Source organism: Hyperolius riggenbachi, chromosome 3 (assembly GCF_040937935.1).
Source record: "Hyperolius riggenbachi isolate aHypRig1 chromosome 3, aHypRig1.pri, whole genome shotgun sequence".
In the NCBI taxonomy this organism is placed as follows: Eukaryota; Metazoa; Chordata; class Amphibia; order Anura; family Hyperoliidae; genus Hyperolius; species Hyperolius riggenbachi.
The window spans coordinates 205393786-205417000 of NC_090648.1; the positions used below are offsets into that span (position 1 = coordinate 205393786).

A 23215-nucleotide genomic window follows, 5' to 3' on the forward strand; every position below is an offset into this window, starting at 1 on the left:
TTTTTTTAGGAGGCGGAGGATACAATAGTTTATCTCATCAATTTATTATCAGTTCAGGTGTGTTTTAAAAAAGTTAGCTGGTAATCCAAGTGTTCTTAATTTTAAACAAATTTACTTTTTAATGCAAAGCACAGGATGTAAACATTTGTGCTCCAAACACTGTATATTCCCTTTAGGCCGGGACAGATATCTGAACAGGTGACAGATTTACTTTCTATTTTATTACTTAGAGGTGAAGACAAAAAGGTGTGCTTCATATTCTATCCCAGAGGAAAAGTGAATCATGAGGGTGCAGACAAAAGGAGGATCCACACACAGTGAATTTAGCAGGCACAGACAAGTAGATCAAGTAACATGCAGATAAAGCTAGGAGGTAGATACTTGCGTGAGTTATGAGATGCTGAGTAAGGCATACAATAAACTGATTGATCCAGTACTGGAAATGCCCAAGCTAAAGCAGACAGACAGGGTCAACAGAGGGACATAAAACAAGAGACAGTTGAAAAGAATTAGAGGTAAAATTAAGTATTACATGATCGGAACTCAAAACACAGATTAAATTGAAGCTTAATTCACTCTAATGACCTTTACTTTTTTTCCAGTACAGATGAAGGTTTTAAAACAAACACTTGTGACAGAGATCCTGAATCATCACTTAAAATTTCTGAAGCTTTCCAGCTGTTATGCTAAAAGCCGCATCATGCTTTGCCAGCCAGCATCTGCCAGGGTATGCAGAGGTCTGCAGCTGAAAGCTTCTCAGTGCAAGTATAACATTACACTTTTGCCATCTCAATACATTTCATGAGATAGGGTCATTCAGTACTGCGGACCTGGAGAAACAGTCACCTACACAAGGAAGTGAATATTTTTTACCATGTGCACTACACTAAAAAACGCGCAGGGGCAGTTATGAGAGAATTATAGTTGCCCCATAAAGGTGGCCATATATCTAGCCGATCAATCATCTAATTTTAATTTTTATCAAAATCGGATGAAAATCTGTGCTGCAACACGCCCACCCAATCGATGATTTAATTAGTCAAATGCATCCATCAGACATGCTGGAAAATCTCGGTTGAATGTGCTTGATTGGATGCATGATGGTAACGTCATTTAATATCACAATGACCTATGTACACGTTGGAACCGTTAGCTGCTGTCCCCAAAGTGTAAAATGTCCCTTCACCTCCGGTGTCCTTGTTCTGTAAATTCGCACCTGTCCCACTGCAGTGATTGTTGTTGTCTTCCGTTGTCCCACTCGTTAACACACGTGTCTGTGCCACGTGTAAACTTGTGGGCCGGCAAGGCAGGCATTGCTGCTAGGGAGATTTCTAAAGCCCAATCTACACAATACGATTCGATTAAATCCGACATGTCCGATCGGTATTCGATTTGATTCAATTCGATTTGCCATTGTTTTGCAATGGCAAAACGAATTGAATTGAATCCTGATCGGACATGTCGGATTTAATCGGATCGTAAATAGAATCGTAATCGAATCGTACAAAGAATCGTATCGTGTAGATTGGGCTTAATAGATTTCCTGCTGAAATCTATCGGATATCGGTCTGCGGTGTACAGACAGGCAACAGATCTCTTTCTGATTAGGTTCAATCGAAAAGAGATCGGCCTCATGGTAGATCTGCCCACACATTGCCTGACAAATGGGTACCTTTAGTCTTCCTCACTTAGTTTACTGAAGGAAGACACTTAGGCCTCTTGCACATTGCAAGCGATTCCGATTCAGATTCCGCTTTTTAATCAGTTTTTACATCCGATTTTGATTTGCAGTTTGCTCCCTGCACACTGCAAATCGGAATCTGAATCTGATGTAAAAACCGATTAAAAAGCGGAATCTGAATCGGAATCGCTTGCAGTGTGCAAGAGGCCTTAGGCCCTTTTACACTTGATCTTGCTCTCAGTTATAACTGAAAAAAAACTGATTTTCAAAGTAATGCCCATGTTTTCCTATGGCTCCATTCATACTATACGCATTTTAACCACTTGCCGACCGCACACTCGTAACGCGCGTCTGCAAAGTGGCAGCTGCAGGACCAGCGACGCATATCTGCGTCGCCGGCTGCAGGCTAATTAATCAGGAAACAGCCGCTCGCGCAAGCGGCTGCTTCCTGGCAATTCACGGCGGGGGAGCTCCGTGAATAGCCTGCGGGCCACCGATCGCAGGCTAAATGTAAACAAAAGCGGAAATAATCTGCTTTGTTTACATTTGTACAACGCTGCTAACAGTAGCAGCGTTGTACTAGATCAGCGATCCCCGGCCAATCAGCGGACGGGGATCGCTGTCACATGACAGGCAGGAGCCTTCTAGAGGCTGCACAGGACAGATCCGTTCCTGTGCAGCCTCCGATCTCCGGGGAAAGGGGGGGGGGGGGGGGGGAGGAGAGGGAGAGGGGGAATCCTGCGGTGGAGGGGGCTTTGAGGTGCCCCCCCCTGCCAGCCACACGCAGGCAGGAGCGATCAAACCCCCCTCCCCCAGCACATCATCCCCCTAGTGGGGAAAAAAGGGGGGTGATCTGGTCGCTCTGTCTGGTGTCTGATCTGTGCTGGGGGCTGTAGAGCCCACCCAGCACAGATCAGCGAAATCAGCGCTGGTCCTTAAGGGGGGGTAAAGGCTGGGTCATCAGGTGGTTAACTGAAATATTTTTCACAAGGCACTGCTATGGAAAAACCACGTACCAATGCACACCAACGCATTAAGTGTAAAAGGGCCCTCAAGCTTCCATCCTGTCAACTGAAAAGAATTGTACGCATGCTAGATGGAATTTGGCCTCCTTGCCTGAGAGTCTAGCAAGTGTACAGCTACCTCCCCCCACCAGCATCCGTTAACAATCATATGGCTCCAACTTGTGCTCGCAGACACTGGAGGTGAAGGCGGGTGTCTACCACCATTATTGGCAGGGTTAGTTACGACCAGCTAGGCATGCCCAAGAGGCTACCTCATGGGAGCTCCAAAAGGTGTCCTGCTTTCTGAAATCAGTTTGGAACATTGGTAAATGCAGCCATATATGGGCGATTCTTTTATTTATTTATTCCGCCCGATTTGATCAAATCTACCATTGAGTTATTCAGCGTCAGCTTTCTTGCTTTTTTTTTTTAAAGGCTTCTTTATGGATAATAAATTACAAGGTTTCCTTTCTGATCAATCAACTTACTATCAATTGCAGACAGTTTATCCACTAGAAACATGAGTAGGTGTGGTAATACATTTTGCTTCATCAGACAGCATGTTAATCAAGGTGTTTTTGTTGTTGTTGGGTTTTTTATATTGTGTTAAAGGAGAACTGTAGTGAGAAGTATGTGGAGGCTGCCATATTTATTTCCTTTTAAGCAATACCAGTTGCCTGGCAGCCCTGCTGAGCCATTTGCCTGCAGTAGTGTGAATCACAACAGAAACAAGCATGCAGCTAATCTTGTCAGATCTGACAAATATGTCAGAAACACCTGATCTGCTGTATGCTAGTTCAGGGGCTAGGGCTAAAAGTATTAGAGGCAAAGGATCTGCAGGTTAGCCAGGCAACTGGTATTGCTTAAAAGGAAATATATGGCAGCCTCCATATAACTCTCACTACAGTTCTCCTTTAAGGAGCACAAAACCAGTACGTCATTGTAGCTACAATTTCTGCTAAACTCTTTTCAACACTGAAAGCTGTGAAGGATGATGAATTAGTTATTATATAATGGATCACTTTCTGATCAGCGGAGCAACCAACTAATCGTATAAAACTGTATAGCTATATTTAAAGACATTTCTGTGGGCCTGAGGTCACACAGCAGGTGCCCTATACACACACACTGAGAAGTTGTACAATATAAAGTGTTATAAGCACAACACCTCAGATGTGACAGGAAAGCAAGTATCTTATATGCACGTTTAGTAGTTATAAGACAATGAAAAGCTGGTGTCATGAAGTAGAGCTTTAGAAATGAGATCATCAGACATATAGATACAGCTGAGTCCACGGTATCCAGCACATGTCTGATGCATGTGCTTGCCGGTTGCTTGAGCAACCAGACAAAATAGCACAAGCTTCTCCCTAAAATACTCACCAAGCTTCCAGAGATGTCTTGTAGTCCTCCTTCAGCTCCTAAAGGCTTTTCGACCTCCTTCGTGCATCTAAGCTGGTGTGTCACCTGAACCACATCACGCTGGCTTCCGTGCACAAACGCTAGAAAGCTGCTAGGAGCTGCAGGGAGACTACAAGATGCCCATGAAGGCTTGGTCAGTATTTTAATGCCTTTAAACCCAACAACACCCCCCCCCCAAAAAAAAGGTTCCCATTATCCATCGGGCATGTCGGTTAGTTGAGACTTCTGAATAACAGGGATTTTGCTGTAATATAAAAATTAAACTACATTTAATTAATTTTTGTGTATTTAAAATGTACTTTCCATTTCAAATTTGCAACCAAATTTCCAGTAGTGAATCGAAGCTTGAAGTGCACTTCTGTGCAATATGACAACTGCACTCTCATTGAGCCAATTGTTACATAGAACATAAACCCTTGATAGTCATGTTCAATACCTAAACTAATTCAATGATTGGTTATGGCACTTCCACCAGACAGACTGTTAGGAACACAGAGGATTAGCTGTGTCCTGCATGCCCCCTCCCTCGGGCAGAGTTTCACTATAAATAGGGGTGGCGTGGGGGCCATTGAGTAGAACGCAACTCTGTGCAGCCAGGACACCTGAAGTGAAAGGGATTTGGAGGTTGCCATATTTACTTCCTTTAAAACCATACCAGTTGCCTGGCAGTCCTGTCAAGCTTTATGGTATCAGAAGTGTCTTACTCACACACTTGAAACAAGCATGCAGCTAATCCAGTCAGATTTCAGTCAGCGTACCAGATTTGCATGCTTGTCCAGCGTGTATGGCTAAATGTATTAGAGGCAGAGGATCAGGACATTCAGAAAATTTGTATTGTTTAAAAGGAAATAAGTATGGCAGCCTCCATATCCTCCTTACTTCAGGTGTTCACAGGGCCAGTGTACATGGACAGTTCAAGCACAGTAGTGTAGCACTGCATTGCAGTTTTCTAATCACAGCATGTTCCATTTTGCTGCATAAAAAACAAAACACAGATGCATTGCTATAGGAATGCCGTACAGCTGCAGTATGTGCACAAAGCATTTGCATATTACATTTGTGGTGCATACAGAGGATCATGTACAGAGAGCCTAAGAATTCTCTTCAAGTTAATTAGGCCTCTGAAATGCTTAACATATAATTTACAAAGTTATTTTGCATAGCTAAGGAGAGGCATTTTTTTTCCTTTAAAGTCCAAGAAAAGGCTTATTGTGATCAGCAGTTCAGTGCCTGTCAAGGACCTACCTAATTAGAATGACACAGGCAGGTTTCAACTTCAGAAACTGAAAATCTCCTACTGAAATGGCTTTGATGCTAAAGATTTGCTGGTGTATTCTAATGGATTTTCACATACACAATCCAAGTGCAGTTTGATGATGATCTGTGAATTTTCCAGTATGATGGAGTTCACAAGTTAAAGGAGAAAGACGAAGAAGCCTACTAACTGTGATCATCAACACCAGATACTAAGGCAATGATAAATCACCATCAGTCAGAAATTGTTACGAAAACAGATATCCAGCATGCCAGAGCATACAATAGAAACATATAAGATTTTTTTTTAAATGCAGAAGTAGCAAACTTTGCAAAACACATTTGTATTACTGCCCAAACTTTTGTCCATTACTGTATGTTCATTGTCTAGGGAGAATGTTTTTTTACTTCTTTAGTATTTTAAGGTTTTATTTATCATGTATGAGTATCTAGGCTGCCGTGTCTTCTCTCCCCGCTCATTTTCATACCCTGTGCACAATTTGTTGCCACATCTAGCCTTGCTAGAATTCACATTTAACCAGTTCGTCACCAGCAATCTCTGATGCAGGTCCTACAAAAAAATGGAGCCAACTGACGCCACATCGCATGGACGCACATCTCTTCCGTTGCTATGACAGCAGAGCTCCGTGAGCCGGTCAGGAGCAGATTTCATTGGCTCCTGACCCTATGATTAATGTGAGCCGATGAGACTGGCTTACAGCGATCACGGGGTTCAGAGTCAATGAAATCGGCTCCTGACTGGCTCAGAGATCTGCTGTCATAGCGACAGCAGAGCGAGTGGACTGCAGTGGAGCAATTGGTGGGAGAATGTGGCAGGCTAATTGAAATCTACACCCCGCAGGAATAACAGAACTCAAACAGGGCATAGATTTCAATTAAAGTGGTCCGGAAGCAGTTTAAAGGGGCCCTAACCTAACACCTAACGATTTTCCCGCCAATATACAGCAGATTTGATCATTGTAATCAAATCTGCTGTGACATCTTCGTGCAAACGCTGACAGAACGATCGGTTTCCATCCGAAATCAATCGTTCCCATCGATCTGTCCGTGCAAAAGATTTTTCTCGATCGCCGGCGGGTCGGGTGTGCATCGATAGCGGCGTTCGAATGCCCGATGACCGACGCAATACAGCGGAGATACATTACCTGTTCCGGCTGGCGTGACTCCCCCGGTCTCCACTGTCTTCTTCTCCACGCTGGTCTACGGTCCGGCTGGCTTGCTTCACTGAACTTCCTGTCCCGGCAGGAAGTTTAAACAGTAGACCGCCCTTTACTGTTTAAACTTCCCCTGAACAGAAAGTTAAGTGAAGCAAGCCAGCCGGACCAGAGACCAGCGCGGAGAAGAAGACAGCGGTGACCGGGGGAGTCGCGCCGGCCGAAACAGGTAATGTATAGCTGGCGGGCAGGCGGCAGCTCCACAGATTGTGATCGGTTTCATGCTAAAATCGATTCACAATCTGTTTGCAGTTAAGGCAGCCATACGATCCCTCTCTAATCCGATTCGATCAGAGAGGGATCCATCTGTTGGTCGAATCTGCTGGCAAATCGCCCAGTGTATGGCTACCTTAAGGAATGTGGATTTCCCAGACAGCTTGATTGCAACTGTGGCTTCCATCAGTAGAAAGGGACACAAGCATGAACCTATATTTTATGTGCTTGAAAAAGGATCTGTGGAGCGGTGAAGATTGACTAGGCTTAACTTGCATTTCAGCTTTTAACTACAAATTGGGACATTTACACAAAGAGATGCGATTTCCCCTTCAATAATGTAAAGGAGGTAGTGACAGCCACATTCTGAATGCCTGAAGTAGTTCAGGAAAAAATATTGCAGTCACGTATCAAACTGAATGTAATAAAGTCTATAGGTAGTAGTAGGAGTAGGCATGTCCTATCAATTAAGGGAAATCTAGTATGAAGAGCAACTCCCACCCACCTTATTAGACAACGGGGAATATGGATGTGGAATATCCAAGACAGTAAACACTCTTGTGGTGTTGGTAAGCAAGATGGCTTTGAGAACAGACTTTGACACTGTAAAAATAAGGTGTGACTGGAGCTGATCTTTTACATAATTAAGGTGGCCGCCCGGCCACTAATGGTACAATTTGCCAAATGAAAGGATCGATTTCATTAATCCGACTGGATTGGTTAGGAGTTTTTGTCCATTAGTGGTCCCAAACGATCATATCTTATCAGTCATGCGAAGAATGGTTTGTAAATGATTGTTCGGAAAATCGTATCGTTAGTGGCCACCTTTACACCAATTCTATGAGATTTGGTCAGTCTGCCTGTAAAGTCTCTGAGGAAGCAATCTACACGGTGTCAGGCACATCTGCAAGTCTCTGAGTCTGCTTTACATAATATGCACCATTGTTTAACATTGAAACTGATACATTAAGAGTTATGACTCAGGGTGGGACAGCAGCATGTACAGATCAGTCATCAGGCCTCGATTTGGTGCTTTGTCTACAACTCTTGCATACACCCAATACTGTAATTTGCACTCTGTTGTTGTATAAAAAGGCCAGTCTCCTTTTCTTACATTTATTTGCTGCACATCCCAAAACACCACCTTGCAAGCATTTTCCATATTGCGGATATGTAATTAGTTCACAATGGAACCTGTAAAGTGTGATACAGGAACAATTTTCTCACATCTGATACATTTACGCTATGAGATTTGATCCATTTGGTGGTAGAATCTCTGAGGAAGTGGCCCTCGCTGTGAAACTTGCATCAGAAATGTATGCATGTCTCTGACGTCACTATAAATAACTTGCTCCATTATATAACCGTTTTAAATTAGGTTTTAGGTAATGTACGAGTTACAGTAAACCTCTTCATAGTGGATTCATACTGTATAATGATTCAACATTGTTATTTAAGAAATGTTCTTACCCTGTAAAAGATCAATGCTATTCCCACCTTATTTTAACAGACTCAATTATGGCTTTAGCCACTTAGCTAAGCAATAACATCAGGGATGTATGAAGCATGATTTTTACATGTGCATCCAAGTTATTATCTGATCATCTGATTACAAGCATGATTATCTACAATGTTCTGTTATTTATATAGTGCTGACATCTTCTGCAGCACTTTTACAGAGTATTTAGTCTGGTCAGTAACTGTCCCTCAGAAGGTCTCACAATCTAATACCCAACCTATTCATATGTCCATCATAGTCAAGAGACAATTTGGGGGGGGGGGGGGAGCCAATTAAGTTATCTGTATGTTGTTGGGATGTGGGAGCAAACCAGAGTGCCCGGAGTAAACATATGCAGATAGTGCCCTGACTAGGATTTGAACCGGGGACCCAGAAATGCAAGGTGAGAGTGCTATAGACAACTTCTGTCTTTCCCTTAAAACAAGACCTCCCCCAAAGATAAGACCTATCTTATATTTCAAGTATGCTTGAAATATAAGCCACCCTCCGAAAATAAGACCTAGCTATATATAGTGGTGGGACGCTATACTTTTTCACAGACTTCAGCTGCCGTGGGATTACATCCCTTCCTGCTTGTGATGAGGGACGCTATAGCGTGAGAGCTGAACGGATGTGACAAGGAGGGAGAGGAATGAGAGGGAAGTTGCCGCTGCTGCCAGCTCACTTTAGCCAGGCAGATCTTGTATGCCGTCATGCTGCTGGATTATCTGCTCGGGCGCTTCAGGCACCTCAAGATCACCTTTTCCTGGTGGTATAACGCTAGTTGTCAGACGCTCTCCACCCGCCGTTATTGCCCACCAATGTTGCTTCCACTTTCCGCACTTCTGCCAGCTCACTTGCACCAGGTACATTAGTTATTACGGTACCGGTAGTTACTCTGCACTGCTCACCGCCCTTGCTCCTATACCTGTTAGCTAACATCAGCTAAGCAAAATGCCACCCGTCCGCCTTGCTGATTTACCTTGTGGATTTGTCCAATTCACCTAAGCTTTCACGCTCTGTGGCTGTTAGTCTGTCACTCCAGTGGCAGTAGTTGTGGTTGCTGCAGTTGTTGCCGAAAAATATAAGCCCTCCCCAAAAATAAGCCCTACCACATTCTTTGGAGGCAAATTTATTATAAGACAGTGTTTTACTTTCTGGGAAACACGGGTATTTCCCCCTAACCTGTGATTAGTAAAAAGAAGGTTGTAGAACAACTGACAGTCTTGTGTATTTCGCAGTTCAGGATGAGTTTGCTCCTATTCACTGTGACCACAGTTAAAATCCATTGTTCTGGGTACTCCAATCCCATAATCCACGTTGTTATATCTGACCAATTTTTCAAGTCAACTATCAGGGATGTCTTAGCTTTTCATAGATTTTCATCAGATTCAATGTTCTTATTGGATGTAATTACACGGTAGTTGCAAACCTTAAGAAAAAATAAGAAAAATGGCTTCTACAGGCATGAAGCAGCAGATGAACAACAACAATGCAGTCAAATACTTAGTCACCGAAAATAGAAGTTATTTTTCAGTCTAGGGTATACTTTCACGAACAGGTGGCTTATTTTCAGATACTAAAAAACTTGCCAGAAGGATTAACAAAATAATTTGTATACCTTATGTGCACATAATACGCAATCTGATATAATCTTGAATGTATGAAGGCAAAGTACTCCTACCTGGCCTTCCCTGGCTGTCCATACCAGATAAGTAATCTCCTTCAATATGGTCATCTTCTGGAAGTGGCCTGAGCAACAGAGCAAAAAAATAAATAAATCAAAAATATTCACAATGGCTAAATAAAAGGGTTAACCATTTAGAAGACCTTCTCTATGTAAATATTGAAAGATAGTGTTCACATTGGGGCTATATTTAAGGGCTGGTTCAGACGGACGTTTGGAGGAGTCTCGTTCATTGGCTTTGCGGTGGCAATGCGTTCGGGCTTTCAGCAGCGTTCGCGTTGCGTTCGGATGCGGTCGCGTTTTTCCTTCCCCTAGGGGGACATTACCCGTCGCGGTTAACCGCCCCTGGAAGCAACATGTAGCTTCCAGGGGCTCCTTGAACGCCAGTGAAAATCGGGACCCGAATGCCGCGTTCATGTAAACACGCGTGAAAGCTTGGTACAAACGCTCCCATTCACTTGAATGGGAGCGTTTAACGCCAAGCCCCGAACGCTGGCAGTAAACGCTCCACAAGCGCCCGTCTGAACCAGCCCTAACTCTATGGCAAAACAAGTGATTATGCAAAGGTGATGTAATGGGTGACAAAAAAAAAAAAAATACTGGATGCTGCACTTCCCAATACTCTCCATCTCTTTGTGTGTGTGAAGTGGAAGTTTCATTTGACTAAGCACCCTTTATACAATGGAATGATGGTGTGCTGCTCTCTCTCTCGATTCCTACTACTGAACCTTTAGCGGGAATCATTACTGCTTCTAATAAAACACAGAACAGGACAAAATAGCATCTTTATAATTTCACTAGGGCTTACACCCTTGAAGCAGATTCTGGAATTCTAACATCTGGAACAAAATTTGAGTGGCAAGTGAGCAGATCTCTTATTTCATTACAGATCCAACAGGCTACTATAGAAATGGTGCCATTTTAGATAAATCTGTTCTGCTTTGTGCTAGAACAAAGACAAAGAGGTAGCATCTCTTATTGCTTAGATGCATCAGTCCTACCCTGTGGCAAGCAGTATAAATTACAGGATACGCTCTAGTGTATAATCATGTGACTAAGCCTTTCAGCATTTCCATACATGCACGAATGAGCATGTCTACTAGATATTAACCATCTCACTGCTTACTGAATGCCATACAATCTCATAACCCTGTGTTACCTCAGAAACATGATTCACTTTACAGTCTTGGCAATAAACAGGAAAGCTTTTCACTGAAAAATTAAGTGATAGGCAGCCAAAGACTGTTCCCAAGGGAACTACGGTAATCATATTGTACCTACTAAACTTTAATAAGCAGTATGCTACAAGTATTTCTATTTCTCTTTTTCTGTACTCTTTAAAGAAAACCTGTAACATGAAAATGTTCCCTGGGGGGTACTCACCTCGGGAGGGGGGAAGCCTCAGGGTCCCAATGAGGCTTCCCACGCCGTCCTCTGTCCCACGGGGGTCTCGCTGCAGCCCTCCGAACAGCAGCGATGTAATTATTTGCCTTCCCGGCTCCTGCGCAGGCGTGGCTCTGAAATAGGCGGAAATACCCGAACGCCGACAGGTCTGCTCTGCTGCGCAGGCGCAAGTCTCCGGTGCCTGCGCAGTAGAGCGGACCCGACTGAGATCGGGTATTTCCGTCTACTTCAGAGCTGAAAGCCGCAACAGCACCCCCGCTGGAGCCTGGAAAGTTAAATATTGAACAAGCTGACGGATTTGTCGGGCCACTGTTCGGAGGGCTGCAGCGAGACCTCTGTGGGACAGAGGACGGCGTGGGAAGCCTCATTGGGACCCTGAGGTTTCCCCATCCCGGGGTGAGTACCCCCCAGGAGAACTTTTTGATGTTACAGTGTCTCTTTAAAGGGAATGTCCAGGGAAGAAATAAAAAAAAAAAAAGGTACGCAGGCGCAGATGCCAAGGTCGGCATCTTGCACCGGAGGGGACCCAGGGCCACCAGCGTGAAGCGGAGCTGCGACGAGGACACAGGACGGCTGACAGGGGATGTAGGAAGCACCGGGTAAGTGGATTTATTTCTTCCCTGACATTTACTTTAATAATTGTTTATTCATTTATATCCATGACTGAAGATAATAAATCTATTGTTCAGTTAAATTATTTTGTTACAAATAATTTTAAGAAACATATTGAAAAGAAAAGGTTAAGTGTAAAATCTAAGGGCAAACCATGGAGAGTACAGAATCAGTGGACAAATATACACATAACAAGATGCTTAAGACAAAATGAAATTCCATCCTCTGCTCTCTCACCCCCCCCCCCCCCCCCTCTTTAATCTATAAGCCTCTGGTACCTGCTGCCAGCTGTTACTGAAATTCTGCATCAGGCCTAGCACAGTGAGCAGCTGGAAGGAGCTTAGACTTCAGTTCCGGTTGCTCATGACCGATAAACTATGTCAAAGCATGTTTCCAAAACGTAAAAAAGCCTTACCTGTCCCCAAAATAGAATATCACAATTGGTTAGGTAATGCAGTGATTTTCACCCTCTTAATGAGGATAGGAGTGTAAAAGGCAGTACTGTAACAGAGGCCTGTTAATAGGTGGGGCAAATGTTACAATGATCATGTCCTTTCTTGATTTTTGCAGGATAAGTGGTAGATATAATAACAAGTGGTTATTAGCATCTGTGACCATAGAACCTTTGGAAACAGTGAATTAAAGAGAACCCGAGCCAAAGCTCAGGTGAAGAAATACACATTTACCCAAAAAGAGGGAAGTCTCTGGAACATACAGTGGCTTCTCACGCCATCTCGAACATAGAGATCGTGCTCCATTCCTGGCACAGGCACCATCCGCGCCTGTGCAGTAGCCTATGGCTTACAGCACAGGCATGGCCGTACTCATGTTTGAAGAGGAGCGTGGCAACAATCAGATTTCCAACAAGCCATTGTCAGAAATCTTTGGAGAGTCCATGAGTAACACCGGGGGGACACCATGGGAAGCCTTTACATGATCCAGAGGCTTCCCTCTTCTTAGGTAAGTATTTACTTTTTAACCGAGCTTCGGCTCAGGTACACTTTAACCACTTTGAAACCCTTGCTACGCTTATCTACTCCCCACAAAACTTCACATGAAGCTCAGGGGAGTAGATAGGCGTACTTGTGGTAAAACAGTGTGCTGTATGCCCAATAAGCGATCTGATTATGTATATAGGGTATCATTTTAACCGTGACAAGTGAGAGAATAGATTTTGTGTTGTTTGACAACTGAGGGCTAAGTCATGTGATTTTTTTTACCGAAAACTGAATAAAAAGCAATAAAACTGTTATTTTCATGTACTCTATACCCCCAAATAAATACTTGTAAAAACAACAAAAGTGACAGCATTGAAAAGAGAATACATAGTTACCCTAGGGACTTAGCTTTTAAAATATGTATGCCATGAGAGTGTATTACTGTTAATCATGAAGATAAGGCTTTTAATTACTGATAGAGTACAATGAGAAAGCAAAAAACACAAACCAGAAACTAATATACAGTATTATCGGCCATACATTGTACTAGGAACATTATTTAAAATGTTGAGATAACCAGGACAAATTAGCAAATACAATGTATGGGTATTACCTATGGTACATTGTTTATTTGAAAACTATAGTGGATGGAAATGGAGAAATAGTGTATTTATTCTTTTTTTTTCCCCTTTAAAATGCACAGATAATAACGTAATTACTAAAAGCAAATATCACCCTCACAAAGCATAATTTGTGGTAAAAAAAACAAGATATAGATTCATTTACATCTGATGAGTAGCAATAAAGTTATTGGTGAATGAATGGGAGGAGCGCTGAAATGTGAAAATTGCTCTGGTTTTAAGCAAAAAACCCTGTGGTGCTGAAGTGGTTAAACCACAAGGATAAAAAAAAACCCGAACAAACAAACATGTTTGTACTGAGATAGGAGGTGCGCTGGACTTAAATTATTACAAGCGTATGTTTAAAATTGATTTGTATGTTTATTAGTTATAATCAATATATCAACCAATAAAATTATAACATACTTTCACGCACACACATTCATGCATAGAGCGTGCTGGTTCCCCTTTAAAATGGTATGTATCAACTCTACCCAAACAAGTGCTGCAGCACAGGGAGAGGATCAAAAAAATCTTAAAAAGTATTGCTTAGAACAGGGTTAAAAAAAATCATATAAAACAATTGGATCTTTTACGTATAGAAGTGCCAAGAGGATTTGTATCACTATCCTGAGTCTCCAATACTCATACAGTCCTCGCTACACTGCGCAGCCTTAAACTTGCGTCTGCTAAGAAGATGTTGAATGCGGATTTCAAACAAATGAAGAAGTGGTATCAAAGCAGTTCTCACCACTCGCAGCGTTAGGGCTGGTTCAGACGGACGTTTGCAGAGCGTTTACTGCCAGCGTTCGGGGCTTGGCGTTAAACACTCCCATTCAAGTGAATGGGAGTGTTTGTACCAAGCTTTTATGCGCGTTTGCACAAACGCGGCGTTCGGGTCCCGATTTTCACTGGCGTTCAAGGAGCCCCTGGAAGCTACATGTTCCTTCCAGCGGTGGTTAACCGCGACGGGTAATTTCCCCCTAGGGGAAGAAAAAACGCGACCGCATCCGAACGCAATGCGAACGCTACTGAAAGCCTGAACGCATCACGAACGCAACGCCAACGAACGCGACGCCTCCAAACGTCCGTCTGAACGAGCTCTTAGTGTCCGGCCATCCTGACCGGATATTTTCTGTATGCCTGTGATCCCCAGTAGATAGCCCGCAGCGCCGCTTCAGCGGTCTTCAGCTTTCTCCAGGCGTTTCAGTTGAGCCGGCTTGGATCGGCGACTTCCGGTTTCTCTGATCTTAGGGCAGAGACGTCACTTCCCAGTGCGTCTCAGCCGAATTGCTGAAAAGGTTACCTTGCGTTCCACCACTCCGGATGCTCTCCGTCTAGCACAGTCCGGGCTCCAATACGTGGGTTGCAATAGTAAAGAAGCAAGGATCACTCTGCAGTTAAACGGGGCGCCCCTATAACATAGCAGTCAGCAGTTAGATTGATGTTTCAACGGCTCGGCCGTCTTCATCAGAATCTAAAGATCAACTGGAGGTCGCCATCTTTATATGGGAATAATCAATACTTAGCTTAGGTTAAGAGTAGTATCACTTTAATGAAGTAGGAGGAGCTAAGTATTGATTATTCCCATATAAAGATGGCGACCTCCAGTTGATCTTTAGATTCTGATGAAGCCGGCCGAGCCGTTGAAACATGTCAATCTAACTGCTGACTGCTATGTTATAGGGGCGCCCCGTTTAACTGCAGAGTGATCCTAGCCACTTGTTCATTTGTTTGAAATCCGCATTCAACATCTACTTAGCAGACGCAAGTTTAAGGCTGCGCAGTGTAGCGAGGACTAAATGAGTATTGGAGACTCAGGATAGTGATACAAATCCTCTTGGCACTTCTATACATAAAAGATCCAATTGTTTTATATGATTTTTTAACCCTGTTCTAAGCAATACTTTAAGATATTTTTTTGATCCTCTCCCTGTGCTGCAGCAATTGTTTGGGTAGAGTTGATACATACCATTTTAAAAGGGGAACCAGCACGCTCTATGCATGAATGTGTGTGTGCGTGAAAGTATGTTATAATTGTATTGGTTGATATATTGATTATAACTAATAAACATACAAATCAATTTTAATCATACGCTTGTAATAATTTAAGTCCAGCGCACCTCCTATCTCAGTACAAACTCTTTTCCTTCTGGGGTGGGATAAGGGGGTAACCCCACCCAAGGTGGTAGCAGCAGGAGGAAGTTCTTATTGTGGGAGAATTTTTGTAATCTCAAAATTTCATAAATTCTTGGGCAGCGCCTTCCAGTTTACACTCTTTAGAAACAAACAAACATGTACCTGGGAAAATCTTCATCTTGCCACTCCTCCTTCAGCTCTACTCCTTCCATCCTTAGCCTTGCTTCTGTTGTGGCCACAGACTCTTGTCTCTCAAAGGATCCAGTTAACTTGTCTTGACTAAAGAATGAGAAAAGTAAAACTACTGATCAGATCTGTGCCATATCACCACATTTACTGTACAAGGTTTACAGAAAATGAATTTAAAACAAACCACATTCTCCTATGTAGGATTATTAAGGGCTATCAATACTGAATTGTAGTATTCAATCAATCGGAAAGCATCAAAACATTGAATAGTTTAAAACCAGCTCAGATTCTATGACAAGAGTCTCACATCTGAATCTGCTACTCTAGAGATTCCTGGCCGTGAGACTCACATCCAGCACCAAAGCTGCTGCTGCTGCTACAATCGTGCACACGGGCCCCAACACGCGTACACCCACCCAATAGTGAGCGTTTGTTGCCATAGCAGCAATCATCCACGGAGTGTGTGTGTGTGTGTGTGTGTGTGTGTGTGTATGTGTGTGTGTATTTGTACCGCACTGGCATCCCCAAACTGTGCGCCCTAGCATTTGCATGCAGTCGTTACAGAGGGGTAAGGAGGAGGACCGGGGGGGGGGGGGGAAGAGTAGATATAGGGAAGGCATAATAATTAGGGGGAAAGGGTCCATAAGCTGCTCCTACACTATGGAGGCACCAGGTTTAGTACATTATTTCCCCTGGTTTTTGTCCTCTAAACCTAGGTGCATTTTATTAGTCCTGAGCATTTTATAGTCTGAAAAATTACAGTAGATTATCCTGAAAAAACCCACAATATAGCGTATGTGTCACTCTGATGGCATAATTAACCACTTTGTCCTCCTTGACGTAGTTATAAGTCAAGGAGAACATGCGCGCTCCCGGCCGCGGATTCGTTTGCCCAGGAATCAATGAATCGGGCTATGGTGCCCGATCACCGATTCCTCTGCCCCGCAGAAAAAGTGACAGTTTCTCTCGGAAGCTTCGCTTTTTCTGACTCCTATGTTCCTCTAAGCGTACATTGTACGCTTAGAGTGACGTCATGTAAACAAACTCATCTTGCCATCTTGTGGCCAAAGAGTAAAACTACATCTAAAAAGTAAAAAAAAAATTAAAATGCACAAATATTTATAAAAAATTTACAAATAAAAAACACTATTTACATCCCACCCTCCCAAAAATACCCACATAAAATGTTTAATTAAAAAAAAAAAAAAAAAAAAAAAAAAAAAAAGGACACCTAAGGGTCTAAACTTTTTAAATATCTATGTAAAGATGAAATAGTTCTATATATTTTTTTTTTTCATATAAGCTTGTAAATAGTGATGGATGCAAAACGTAAAAAATGCTCTTTTATTTCCAAATAAAATATTGTCGCCATACATTGTGATAGGGGCACAATTTAAACAGTGATATAACTGGGACAAAAGGGCAAATACAATACATGGGTTTTAATTATGGAGGCATGTATTATTTTAAAACTAGAACGGCCGAAAACTGAGAAATAAGTAATTTTTTCCTTTTTTTTCTTATTCTTACTGTTAAAATGCATTTACAGTAAGGCAGCTCTTAGCAAAATGTACCACTCAAAGAAAGCCTAATTGGTGGCAGAAAAAACAAGATATAGAACAGTTCATTGTGATAAGTAGTGATAAAGTTATAGGCTAATGAATGGGAGGTGAACATTGCTTGGATGCATAAAGTGAAAACGACGGAGGGCTTAAGTGGTTAATAAACGTTATTGCTGTATCAAATTAGTGACACAGCTGAAAAGCCAATATCATCAGAGATTTCAATGGGCAAAAACACTGGACTGCAAAATGGTTAAATAGACCTTTTCAATGTATGTAACGGAAATTAAAGGACAACTGTAACAAGAGGGATAAGGAGGCTCCCATATTTTATTTTAAACAATACCAGTTGCCTGGCTATCCTGTTGATCCTCAGCCTCTAATACTTTCAGCCATAGACCCTGAACAAGCATATGCAGATCAGGTGTTTGACAATATTGTCATCTGACAAAATTAGCTCAGTGTTCTCCCCAGAATTTTTTTTCAGCCGGGTGGCATGAAAAAGTAGCCGGGTGGGGAAGTAAGGGCCCTTTTCCACAAGGAAGCGCGATCCCAACCACAATCGGGATGCGATCACACAACCTACAATTTCCTCTGCGTACATTGCAACGTACAGCTGCCGGGAACGGAGCATGATCGTGTGACGATTGCGATGCAGAAAAAAAATGATGCATGCTAGTGGGAAATGAGCACTGCGATAAGCGTTTCGCTGTCCGCTCCGTAAGATCCCATCTCTAGTCGTCAAGCACGTTGGCACCTCTTAATCATGCTCCAGTGGCTAGGATGATTCTGTGCTTGTGCAGTTCAGAATGCTCCAGACTAGAGGAGCATGAGCAAGAGAGGTGCACAGATGAGTCCTTGCATGCACAGTAGCCTGCAACCGGCTGTGGTTGGGGATCTTTTGGAGGGGAAAGCAGCAGCCTGGAGGGTAGCAACCACAGAAAAATACCAGATAAGACTGCTAGGGGCTGGAAGAAGCCCCAGCTAAGTAAATCTAATCTCTCCCCTCCCCCAAGCTGAGATGTTTATGAGTATGTCAGTTTTAGAGAACAATGAATATGTAGGAACTTTGACATTCTTGACTCTTTTTATGCACGGATACACAGTTCTCCACATTAAGGTCCGACATTCCTTTAGTGACCTCTCTTTGCATTACTGAGAAGTGATTTATACTGTGCTCTTTGTTTGTTTGCTGGAAGTTAATTACCTGTGTTAATTAGAAGTCCTCTGCAGTACGGGGCGGGCGTGCTGGAGTGACTTGTATAAGTGACTGAGTTGTCACTGTCACGCTGTCGTGCACACTCAGCCCGTGAATTCAGCGTGTGGAGCAAGGAAGGATGATTTCTCTCCTCCCTGGTGTGACGGCTGCTGCTGCTATAGGCTGAGGCTGGACGGATTTGTGAGGGGGCGGGGAGCATTCGGCTGCCTCTCTGTTCTGACTGGTTGGAGGGAGGCACCAATGGGTAAACCACACGAACTGGCTGATTGGAGGGAGGGAACGAAAGAGAGCCTTCAGAGGAGTACCGTGCAGGCCAGGCGTATTACAATAAAATGTCTCTGAACAGACGCCTGGCTAATCATGCCATTCAAGCAGCGCAGTTGTACCCGGGCAGCCGCCGATCTTACCCGGGCGGCGCGCCCTGCTAATATGCTCTGGGGAGAACACTGTAGCTGCAAGCTTGTTTCTGGTGTGATTCAGACACTACTGCAGCCACATAGATCAGCAGGATACCAGGCAACTGGTATTGTTTAAAAGGAAATAATTATGGCAGCCTCCATATCCCTCTCATTATAGTTGTCCTTTAAGAAGGTCCGCACTCACTTTAAGAGGATTTCGTTTTATTTTTTCTTGCATGTTTTGCCACGTGCATCATCCACAGCAGCTGAACTTTTGGTAATTAGAGCTCACACGCAGTGCGAGATTTTATCCTGCAGGCTGTTCATTTTTTCCGCATCTGAATTCGGATTTCAAGTTAGGAACTATCAATAATTATTTCCTTTTAAACAATGCAGATTACCTGGCGGTCCTACTGATCCTTTGTTTCTGATACTTTTAGCCACGGTGGGCAAATAGAAGAATAGACCATTCACTGCTGTTTGGTTTATTCAGCAATCCACCATAAACCGCAGGAACAAGAGATACCGGCTTCCTCAGAGACCACAAAGTATCACAAAGGACCTCTTGTGACTGCTGTATATGTCTCGTGTACATTGGATTGCTGAATAAAGAGCAGTGTATGCTGCCTTGTTTATTCTCTCATTTGCAGATACTGGACTATATTACGAGTGTTCACCACTGTATAGCAACTACAGCGTATCCGGTCTCTAGTGCATTTAGTACAGACTATTTCTTTATACAAGGTGCTTTTAGCCATAGCCCCTAAACAAGCATGCAGAATTGCAGATCAGCTGTTGGACTCAAGTTTGACTAGATTTGCTGCATGCTTGTTTTAAGGTGTGTGATTCAAACACTAATGATGCATGAAAGATGAGCAAGAAAGCCAGGCAACTGATACGGTTAAAAAGGAATTAAATATGGTAGCCTCCATATCCCCTCTCACATCATAATACACAGTAGCAAGAACAAGTATGTGAACCCTCTGGAATTATATGGATTTCTGCACAAATTGGTCATAAGATGTGATCTAATCTTCATCTAAGTCACAACAATAGACCATCACAGTCTGCTTAAACTAATACCACAATAATAATTAAATGTTTCCATGTTTTATTGAACACACCATGTAAACATTAACAGTGCAGGTGGAAAAAGTATGTGAACCCTTAGATTTAATAACTGGTTGAACCTCCATTGACAACAATAACTTCTACCAAATGTTTCCTGTAGTTGCAGATCAGATGTGCACAACGGAGTAATTCCTTAATATTCTTCTTTACAGAACGGTTTCAGTTCAGCAATATTCTTGGGACGCCTGGTGTAAATCACTTTGAGGTCATGCCACAGCATCTCAAATCGGGTTGAGGTCAGAACTTTGACTGGGCCACTCCAGAAAGAGTATTTTCTTCTGTTTAAGCCATTCTGTTAATTTACTTCTACACTTTGGGTCGTTGTCCTGTTGCAACACCCATCTTCTGCTGAGCTTCAGCTGGTGGACAGATGGCCTTAAGTTTTCCTGCAAAATGTCTTAATAAACTTTGGAATTCATTTTTTCTTCAATGATGGCAATCAGTCCATGCCCTGACGCATGCAAAGCAGCCCAAAACCATGATGGCCCCACCACCATACTTCACAGTTGGGATGAGGTCTTGATGTTGGTGTGCTGTGACTTTCTCCACATATAATGTGGTATATTTCTTCCAAAGAACTCAACTTTGGTTTCATCTGTCATCACACAATATTTTGCCAGTACTGCTGTGGAACATCCAGGTACTCTTTTGCAAACGTTAAACATGCTGCAATTGTTTTGGACAACAGTGTCTTCCTCTGTGGTATCCTCCCATGAACTCCATTCTTGTTTTATGAATCGTAGATTCACGAACATGGATATTAGCATATGCCAGCCACTTTCTTTAGCTGAAACTGTAATATTCTTCTTCACCTCATTGAGCATGCTGTGCTTTTGCAGTCATCTTTAGAGGACGGCCAATACTAGGGAGAGTAGCAGCAGTGCTGAACTTTCTCCATTTATACACAATTTGTCTTACTATGGCCTGATGAACAGCACGGCTTTTGGAGATTCTTTTATAACTCTTTCCAGCTTTATGCAAGTCAATAATTCTTAATCGTAGGTCTTCTGAGAGCTCTTTTGTGCGAGGAATCATTCACATCAGGCAATGCTACTTGGGAGAAGCAAACCCAAAACTGGTGTGTGTTTTTTATAGTGCAGGGCAGCTGTAACCAACACATCCATTCTCATTTCATTGATTGGACTCCAGCTGGCTTTCACTTCACTGCAGTTAGCTCTTAGAGAAGTCATTAGTCTAGGGGTTCACATACTTTTTCCACCTGCACTGCAAATGTTTACATGGTGTATTCAATAAAACATGGAAATATTGAATTATTTGTGTGGTAGTAGTTTAATCAAACTGTGATTGTCTTTTGTTGTGACTTACATGAAGATCAGATCACATTTTATGACCAATTTGTGCAGAAATCCATATACGGTAATTCCAAAGCGTTCACATACTTTTTCTTGCTACTGTAACCACATACTATACAATATGCCTCACAAGATTAGATATATATCTGGTAATCAGTTAAAGGGAACCTAAAGTGAGAGGGATATGGATGTTTCCTTTTAAACATTACCAGTTGCCTAGCAGTACTGCTGATCTCTTTGCAGCAGTAGTATCTGGGTCACCGTCTCACACCTGAAATAAGCATGTGGCTAATCCAGTCTGACTTCAGTCAGAACACCTGATCTGCATGCTTGTTGAGGGACTGTGACTAAAAGCATTAGAGACTAAGGATCAGTTGGAGAGTCAGGCAACTGGTATTATTTTAATAGGAAAAATCCATATCCTCAGTTTAGGTTCCCATTAAAATGCCTTTCAGGAAGATGGTGCCTTAATTGGCAACCATGGCCACAGGATTCTGACTTTTTATTTTTTTTTCTTCCCTTTTTCCCCTACCAATTCACAGCCTCGGCTCTTGGTTTTTGGTCATTATCCCCCCCCATCCTTCCACAACCTGTATGAGCCAAAACCAATTCTTGGTACAACCCCCCATTTGTACTTAGCAAAATAAATTATATGATTATAATACATTAATACAAATGAACTGTATGTGCTTGATTTAGAAGAGAAAACCTGAGCATGTAAAGGAAGAAAATACACAGACTTCAGCACTAAAGTGTTATCAGCAGTGTTTTCTAAGCCAAATAAAAAGTGTTTACGTTCTAGGAGAACCAGGCTACATATCGGATGCCTCGGATGAATAGATAAAAAAAACACTGGCTATGTAACTCTTGCAATGAAAAAGAATAATACTGTAATAAAAAAAGCAGACATAAGAAATTCTTCAGAGGATTAGAACTATATGTACCCATGTTTATCTCATTTCACGTCACTTCAGGTACACTTTAAAAAACTTGTGTCATTTTAGTAATGTCCAATTCAGATAAAGCCACAGGAAGTACTCGGTAAGCTAATTGAAAAAGCTGTCTATCTCCAGCTAGAAGCCAAAACTCTATAAAACAGTTATGACCCATTCCAGTCTGACTTCAGGAAACATCACAGCACTGAAACTGCCCTCATCCAAATATACAACCACCTGCTCATGGCAAGAGACAGAGGAGAGTGCTCCATCCTCATACTACTAGACCTCTCTGCAGCCTTTGATACAGTTGACCATGACATCTTGATAAACAGGCTACAGGAATACTGCGGCATTGATGGCATAGTACTTCAGTGGTTCCAATCCTTGAGTGGCAGAACCCAAAAAGTGTCAATGGGGCCCTTCCTGTCCTTAACACTTAAGTATGGGGTGCCCCAGGGCTTGATCCTTTCTCCCCTGCTTTTCACAATTTACATGTTACCGCTTGGAAAACTAATCCAAAAAACATGGCCTAACATACCACTGCTATGCTGATGACACCCAACTATATCTTTCCTTCAAGCCTGGTGTGACAGACCCAACTCTAACTATAAACGCCTGCTTACGTGAACTACAGCAATTGATGAGAGACAACTGGCTGAAACTAAATGCAGACAAAACTGAAGTCTTTCTGATCGGAGGGCAGCACATGACAACAAAACAACTTAACTTGCAGTCTTCACCACAGGGAATAGGCGGCA

At 42.6% G+C, this 23215-nt stretch overlaps 1 protein-coding gene across 1 annotated transcript in view; it reads right to left on the reverse strand.

Annotated features, from left to right (window-relative positions):
* Nucleotides 1-23215, reverse strand: part of BNIP2 (BCL2 interacting protein 2) — a 105832-nt gene that overhangs the window by 48864 nt on the left and 33753 nt on the right. The window contains exons 2-4 of the mRNA XM_068273594.1: nt 15870-15986; nt 9992-10059; nt 386-451 (exon numbers count right to left, since the gene is read on the reverse strand). Coding sequence (XP_068129695.1) covers nt 386-451; nt 9992-10059; nt 15870-15986 — 251 coding nt within the window. The remainder of the gene's footprint in view (nt 1-385; nt 452-9991; nt 10060-15869; nt 15987-23215) is intronic.